The 8,773-nt window shown below is 38.9% G+C and overlaps 1 protein-coding gene across 1 annotated transcript; it reads left to right on the plus strand.

Annotated features, from left to right (window-relative positions):
* Positions 1–3,048: 3,048 nt before the first annotated feature.
* LOC131028930 (uncharacterized) lies at positions 3,049–3,579 on the plus strand. The gene has a single exon (XM_057959303.2). The coding sequence runs from the start codon at positions 3,049–3,051 to the stop codon at positions 3,577–3,579; it is 531 nt and encodes a 176-aa protein (XP_057815286.2).
* The last annotated feature ends 5,194 nt before the right edge of the window (positions 3,580–8,773 follow it).

The raw sequence follows: 8,773 nt of genomic DNA on the forward strand, positions 1-8,773 counted from the left end.
TATCATGATTGTCAATTTGGAAACTACGTGATTTTGTCTGACAATGAGGTAGTGGAAGATTCATCTCAACCTGAGGGAAAAGAAATCCTGTGGCTAATGGAATTTGATGGTAGTTGTGCAACATCAGGTTTTGGTGCAAGGGTAGTGTTAATCCCACCTTTTGGCAACCATATTCCTTTTTCTTTTAAACTAGAATTCAAAAATACCAACTATACAACTAAGTATGAGGCTTTGTTGTTAGGTTTAGCCAAAGCTAAGAGATTTGGAATGAAACTCCTGCGAGTTATAGGAGATGTTGAACTAATTGTAAAAGAAGTTAGAGGGTTGTTTACTGTTAAAAATGAAAGGTTAAAACGCTATCAGAATAGAGTTTGGGATGAAATCGAGGATTTCGATGCATTTTCCATTGAAGTAATACCTAGGGAACTGAATTCAAAAGCAGATTCATTAGCAGTTTCAGCTTCTTGGCTTGTACCACATCCTGAGTTTGTTGATGACATTTACAGGGTAGAGTTGATATATCGGCCTAGTGTCCCAAACAACTCTGATTCTTGGCAGGTATTTGAAAGTGATAAACAAATCAATAATTTTATGCTAAGTGTAGACATGTTTTCTGCCATGTATTTTGAAGGTTCAGATGCAGAGAGCAAAGAATTTTCACCAGAACAAGCCAACGAGTTACCTAATGGAATCATGCAGTTGAAAGGAAACAAGATTCCTAAAGGGTTGGTTTCTTTGGAGCGTCTATTTGACCGTCATGATGCTTACAAGAACAATAAAGGTGACAAGTCCCTAGAGATGCAGGATATTGGAGGTTATGAAAAGGTCAACATTGGTACTGAGAATGAACCTAAATATATCATTCTGGGAAAGTGTTGTACACCGGCAAAAAAGGACAGGTTTATTAGTCTCCTAGTGGAGTTCAAGGACGTGTTTGCTTGGTGCTATGATGATCTTAGAAATTTCAGATGGAAAATTCCAACATCAAATTCCCCTTAAACCTGGAGTAAGCCCTTTCCGACAAAAGCTTAGAAGCTTCAATACAAAAGTAGCTCAGGCTATATTCCAGGAAGTAGATAAGATGTTAAAAGCTAAGATTATATATCCCATCCATCATTCTACATGGATAGCTAATATTGTACATGTCAAAAAGAAAAATAGAGAAATAAGGATCTGTGTAGATTAGAGAAATCTTAACCAAGCTAGCCTAAAAGACAACTATCCATTGTTGGCCATGGACCACATTCTACAAACATTTTCAGGGCCGGAGATGATGTCCATGCTTGATGGATTTTCGGGATATAACCAGATCAATTTTCAAGAAGATGATCAACATAAAATTGCCTTTATTAGTCCCTAGGGTACGTTTGCATATAACTAAATGCCCTTTGGTTTGATCAACGCAAGAGCGACATTTAAGCATGCCATGGACTTGTTCTTCGGTCACTTAAAGGATAAGATCATTTTTGTATATCTGGACGACTTGATAGTATTCTCAAAAAGAAGAAAGCATCACCTACGGGACTTGAGACAAGAGTTGCAGAGGTGTCACGAGCATGGGGTATCCTTAAACCCAAAGAAATCAATGTTTGGGGTCACAGAGGGTAAGTTGCTTGGTCATATTGTTTCTAAGGAAGGGGTGGAAATAGATCCTGACAAGGTTAGAGCAATTCAATAGCTAACTCTACCATCAAGTAGGAATGTCGTTAGATCCTTCTTCGGACAGGTAAATTTTCTTAGGAGGTTCATCCCAGATTATGCCAAGACTACCGGATATATCATGAATTTGATGAGTGAGAAACAAGTTTTTAAATGGAATGAGGAGGGGAAGAAAGCGTTTGAATCAATAAAGAATGCTATTGGTCAGGCACTTGTTCTGGTTAATCCTGATTTCAGTAAAGATTTTGTTATCTACTGATATGCCTCAGAGCACACTATGTCAGGGATTTTATTACAGAAGAATGAGGATAATGATGAAGTCCCAATATCATTCATGAGTGTACCACTGAAAAAGCATGAGTTGAAATATTCAATACTGGAAAAGAAAGCATATGCGGTTGTGAAGGCAGTAAAACAGTTCAGGTATTATATTCTTCGTTCACACGCTATTGTCTATGTGCCTCATTCAGTAGTCAAGATCATATTGACACAACAAGACATAGGAATGAAGGAAAGAGCCTCTTGGGTGTCAAAAATTTAGGAGTTCAATTTAGACATTAGGCCCACAAAGTTGGTAAGGGGGCAGGGTTTGTGCAAGCTGATTGCTGAGAGTAAGGAAGAAGTGACAGAGGAATTGCCTTTAGTCCTATTTGTTGGTCTTCAAGATTCCTGATTTGCAGACGTAGCTTATTATTTGACATGTGGAGATTGCCCAGAACATCTTTCTGTGAAAGAGAAGAGGAACTTGAGGCTAAAAGCTGCTAAGTATGTCATTTTTAATGATGTATTGTATAAGAGGGGATTGGATGGGACCTTGCGTTGTGTTGATAAATCGCTCCAAGAGTCTCTTTTGAAAACATGTCATGACAGAGCCTATGGCGGTCATTTCTCTTCAACGGTAACTGCCTACAAGATCTTGAGGAACTGTTACTATTGGCCAGGAATGTTCAGGGACGCATATGCGTGGGTTTCCAGGTGTGAAAAATGTAAGTTGTTCATAGGTAAACCACAACTCACAACATTGCCACTCCAACCCGTGGTTGTGGATGAACCTTTCAAGCAATGGGGTCTAGATTTCATTGGTCCCTTGACACCCACCTCTAGTGCAGGACACACCCATATATTGACAACTACAGACTATTTCACTAAATGGGTTGAGGCCATTCCGGTACGAAAAACATCCTCAGAGGTTGTAATTTTCTGAAAGAGAACATCCTAGTTCGATTTGGGGTCCCACTAAAAATTGTGGCTAACAATGCTACTAATTTCTCTTCTGCCGAAATCTCTTTATTCTGCTATGACCATGGGATCTCCCTCACTCACTCATTTGATTATTATTCTTAGGGAAATGGTCAGGCTGAATCCAATAATAAAAACCTCATTAATATCATGAAAAAAATAGTGAGTGAAAACTTTAAGGTTTGGCATAAAAAATTGTATGAAGCCCTTTGGGCTGACCATACATCGCCAAAGAGGGCAATTGGGATGTCTCCATTTGAACTGGTTTATGGTGCAGGCGCTCAGGTAGCACTTCCTTTGGAGCTGGTAGCTACTAAGCTACAAACTGTCATTGAAGACGCTTATTTCCATAATTATTTAGAAAAGTGGATTATGCACTTGATGAGAATTGATGAAGAAAGGGAAAAACTAGTGGACCGGATAACAGAACACCAGATGAGGGTGAAGAGGATATTTTACAAGCGAGCAAGGCTGCGGAAGTTCATGCTAGGTGATCAGGTACTGCTCTGGGACAGAAGAAGAGAGCCCAAGGGAGCGCACGCCAAGTTTGAATCACTCTGGAAAGGACCATTCTTGATTAATGAGGTAAAAGGACCGAATTCTTTCAAACTTGCATATCTGGATGATATTGTTCTTCCTCTGATCTATATTGGTCAAGATTTGAAATTATATCAATTGTAAACGAGAGTCCCTCGTGGTTTTGTATATAGTGTTTTGTTGATTTGCAATTGTGTGTCTTTTCTGTTTAGCTTCTGTTTGAGTCTTTAAATAAAGTCTGCTTGCAAAACAAGGGATTCTGGAGTTCATTTCTAGTTCCTCCACAATTCTAGTCCCTAGTCAAAGCCGATGTTAGTCCCTCCCCACATTTTTTTCTCTTTTGAGTGTTCATACTCACTGGTTGCCCTTTGTGCCTTTACTTTTGTCGGGTCGTTTGTTTTCCTTTGAACTTGAACCGTTGAACTCTTTCTAAAAAGTTCAAATGGTTCAAGGTTCAAAGTGCGTTTAGAAGAGAGTCATTCGTGGTCTTCGTTGTCATGTGAACAAGTGCACTTTTTTTTGTGAACTTTTAAGTTTTGAACGGGTTCAATTTTTTGTTAAAAAGTTCAAGGTTCAAAATGCCTTTTGTGAGTCACGGCAATGTCTTGTTATATAACGAGTGTGGGTCCATACATTTAATTTGATATGCGGTCTTGAACCTTGAACCAAATCTCAAGCGGTTCAAAAGGTTCAAAGTTCATGTTTAATAGTCTTTATTGTCACTTGTTCCCGGTGTTGTTGTGTGTGTTGCTCACTCATTGTTATATTTCTTAAATGAACTTGAACCGTTGAACTTTTTGTCAAATGGTTCAAGCTTCATGCGCTCATTTCAAAACTAACTCTAAGGCTTTTTGGTGAAAATAAAAACGACATGAAAAGAAGGAATATTCCCTTATTCGGCAATTTAAAATTCTGAATATGGAAAGTAATCATGAATGCATCAATTACATGTGCGGAAGTGATGGATAATTAAGAAGGTGTCAGATTTTTGTCATTTCACCGTTACTTCGCACGCTTGGGTAAATCATGATGAAGCATGTGTGGCTTTATAGATATTTTCCCGTCTGATTGAAGGAAATGTGTATGAATTTATTTCCATATTTGAGAAGGTTGCAGCTACCATAATTTGCTAAAGGTAAAACCAACTCTGTTCTCCTAAGGAATTTCCAGTTTTCATGGTGGTAAGGGGTAAGTTCAGTTGTTTCCTCCTAAGTTGTGTTTCTTTAAGTTTTGAGGATTTATCAGTATAGAAAAGGAAAATCTCTAAATTGTTGGGGTAGGATACTGTCTTTTTTTTAGAATATCATGGTTAAGAGTATAGATAGGAAGTATGAGGCAAATGTTGCCAAAGCTTGGCCGGACCTCGTGTCTAGTGAGTATTTTGCTAGAATTAGAAGACACCTCCTGGTTCATGTAGATTTAGGGGATTTCCTAGAAAGAACTAAGAACCCTTAAATTGGTTCATTAATGGAGAAAATAATTAAAAGTGGTCTTGTGGAAGCTATTGTGTTCCTGCTTGTCGCACCGTGTCCAGATTTGGTGATGGCTCGCATGAATAGATATGATACAGAGAACATATGCATCAGAGAAAGTACTGGTGAGTTACTAGTCAGTATTAATAGAGAAATGGTAATGGCGGCAATGGGGATTCCGCACAAGGACGAGTATGAGGACTAGACTATTGAGAATTCATACGCCTATTTCTCGTAAAACAAGAGCAAGTACAGAAGCGTAATTGCTTGGAATTGGCTCTTGAAAATTCAAAAAGGAGAGTCACGGTTACCCAAGCCCCTGACTAGAGAACATTTCATAACAGAGGTGTGGGATATCATCATACTTTTGAATAGAGTGAAAGGAAACTCACATTCCTTCTATTGGGAGGATTGGATGTACTTTTTCATTCACTTGGTTTTATCCGATGACAGATACCTAGATTGGTCTCAGGTAATTGCAAAGAGACTTCATGAAGGATTGAGCAATTTTGTGGGGATGTCAAGGTTTTATATGTCATCTTATCTTGTCTACATTTTAGCTTGTACAAGGGATTGGCCTAGTCTTCCTAGTGAACCCTGGATTGGTGGAATGAGGGTGTATAATTATTACCCCCTGTTACAGCAACAGAGGCATGTCGAACAAATTGATAGGTGGAATGGAGTCTTCGCAGGAAGACTTGCCTTTGAGCTACAAGGTGATGCAAACACGAGAATGTCCATTGAAGCAATGGAATTTATGAGTATATATGGAAGCTTCTTTATTCAATTTCCCGGATTTACTTACCTACGGGTAGGTGGTTTTGATGGCCAACCATTCAAGCTGCCAAGCTACGCTTTTGACAGCTATGTGCTTATAGAAGTGAGCAGGCAGCTGGCTCACATTGATAAAATATTAGGAGTGAAGGGTGAGTCTGGAATTGTATTCCCAGTTGAACTCGGATACTATAGTTATAAGTCTGTATCAAATGCCTTGAACCTGGAACTAGAGTTTAAAAGGATGAATCTACAGCCATATGTGGTAGAGCAAAAGTTTGATAGCAGGGGTTATGCAATGGAGAACCTAAATGTAGATAGTCATTTTTGTCATGAACCTCAATTAGAGGATTACTGGGAAAATTGCACTGGTGAGTATGAGGTAAGGAAGAGACTATGGTCCAGGTTCACCTTGCAGCAAATATCTACCATGAGGCTTCCAATTAATATATCCTAAGTATCAGAAGATATAGGGGAGGATGTTTTAGATCCCGAGTTTGATACAGAGGTTAAAGGAAAACCTATTCCAGAAATTGATTGGAACAAAAAGGAAGATGACAGTATCCAAACTAGGAATTTCAACATTGTGAGGAGAACAAAAAGATGGTTGAGAAGCCAAAAGTTTAAGGAGGGACCTCACATGTCCTCACATGAACCAAGAATTGATTCACACATTGTGATTCAATCTCATGTTTCTTCCACTAACAAAATTGTTGATGTTGCAGGTGTTTCAAGACCCATTGTATAAAAAATTCAACCAAGGTCAAAGAGGTCACCATCTGGTCTCACAGTTGCTCGAGTAACTCAGTCTAGGAGTAAAAGGAAGAGCAGGGAGCCCATCCTGAAATAGGTTGTCGTAGACTTGGACTGCAATGAGGAGCTTGAACAAACAATGGATCCACAGGATCAAGATGAGCCCGTGATGCAGGAAATGGACACAAATAAAGAAGAGGAAATCCAACAATATCCCATGAATACCTTTGTAATTGTCACTTCACCAAATGCACAGACAACTCCACCACCTAAGGAACCTACAAACGCACCAAGATGGTTGGAAGTTGCTATTGGAAAGAAACGGAGTGTGGTGCCAATCACAATTCCAATGGAGGACATGGTTAGCAAATGTTTGGGAAAGGCGTCAAAGCCAAAGAAACTCAAAACTCAGGCAATGCTTGATGTAGATGAAACAATAGGTGACTGGATGGCCGAAGTAGCCAAACCAATTCTAGGAAGTGATGCAGACAAGGCTACGGAGGAGGATTTTACTATGGAAAAGATAGATTTGGGGGTTGCTTCACAGGTTGTAGATGTGAGGCATTTGGAATCCTCCACGAAGAGGATAATTTCAAGAATGTGGAAAGATGTGTTGGGTCTCAAATCAACACATTAGTACATTCAAAGCTAATTTCCAATGGCCAATTGTTGGAATTGCGACTAATTATCATCAGAGTGCTGACAAAAGTAGTCGTCGAAAACTCGTCGTTGGATTTGTCGACGATGCCCTGACCATCGGAAATACGACAATTCCATGGACTCTACCGACGAAATGCAAAGCCGACGACAATTTGGGACTTCGCACTGACGACAATGTTGTTTGTCCGACGCTTGTGTCGTCGGTCCATTTGGAGGCATCGATGACCGTCCAACTACGAAGTGTTGTCGCACATACGAAATCCTTGTCAGATGTTTGTGTAGTTTGAGTTGGAAGTGCGACGACTCTAGAACATTTCACCTATGAGAACATTGTATGTCCACCAATTTCATGGTCTGTGGAAAGCTTGGTATTCGTCGTAATTCTGACGATGATAATATTTTTATCAAAAAAAATTTATTATTATCCAGTTGTTGATATGTACAACGAATGATATTCTATCCCCACCACCTACCAATAGGGGGCATAGGTTTGAGGCTAATATGAGGCGCATGGTTTCAAGCTAATATGATCAGGCGCACCATGGTTGAGATGATCCAAATCCCTAGTCTCACTCTAGGACTAAGCTCATGCCATATCTAAATGAAAGATATCTCAAATACATCGTCGGTGGAAAGCTACAAAATGCCATTTTCATACATAAGCAAGACATACACAATTGGGCACAATCACCAAGAGAATGGTAAAAAGTGTGTTGGAGATCATTGTCCTAATTGTGGTGTGGTCATGAAGAGATCACCGTAAATTTGTCAACCTTTCCTTCATTTAAGCCAAGTAAACCTTTATGCATATACATAAACAAATCTCTTAGATCAAACAAACATATTTAATCTCTTAGATCTCTTAGATCAAACGAACATATTTATCATGTGTAAGCCAACATTGATATAAGCCACTCCAACCAAGAAAATCAAAATCATAATAGTCATCATAATAACAACACAAATGCACAAGGAGATAACCAATGTTGAACAACTCTCAAAATGAATCTTCTAGAACTAACCATCTATCCATAGATCAAGATCCATATCTTTGAGAGATAAGCATAAATCATAAAACGCCAGAAATAAACAATGGTAAATACCTCTGAAGTAGTAAACTATTTAAGTCATCATGATCCATCCAAGAACAATTTCCTCTCAAATACATACTAATTAAATCCCCCAAGTCCTCTTGCTAAAACCAGCAACTATCTTAAGATATGTCTATAATCACAAGAAAACAAAAACATCACCTATGTCTCCAAGTATCCATGAGCACCTATAACTGATCAATTTGCATGTGCCAAACACTAAATGAAACATAGCATCATCATAAAGTAATAAAAAAATGACCATGTAGTCAATAAAAAGAGAACCAAGTCTTTGGATGTGTAGTGTTGCAGTTAAAACACTTCGTTGGTGAATCAGCTCCCAAGGTTCAAATCCTTGTTGGTCCATTGAACTCGCATGCCTTGTGCTTTCACAAGGTCATTGTGCTCACGAGTTTGATCAAGTGAAGTGTGGGGAGGAGTTCCCCCAATTGTAACCTCGTCAGTTCATAGCTTCGGGTCAAAAATGTTCACGTGGAGACAAAGGGTGTGTTGTATCAGCATCATCGGTCACATTAAAATGTTTACTAGGCATAGTTCTAAAAAATATATATATACCAAGAGAACCAA

Source organism: Cryptomeria japonica, chromosome 7, assembly GCF_030272615.1.
Source record: "Cryptomeria japonica chromosome 7, Sugi_1.0, whole genome shotgun sequence".
NCBI lineage: Eukaryota > Viridiplantae > Streptophyta > Pinopsida > Cupressales > Cupressaceae > Cryptomeria > Cryptomeria japonica.

Coding starts and splice junctions, on each gene's coding strand:
- LOC131028930 (XM_057959303.2), top strand. CDS start 3,049: ATGAAAAAAATAGTGAGTGAAAACTTTAAGGTTTGGCATAAAAAATTG.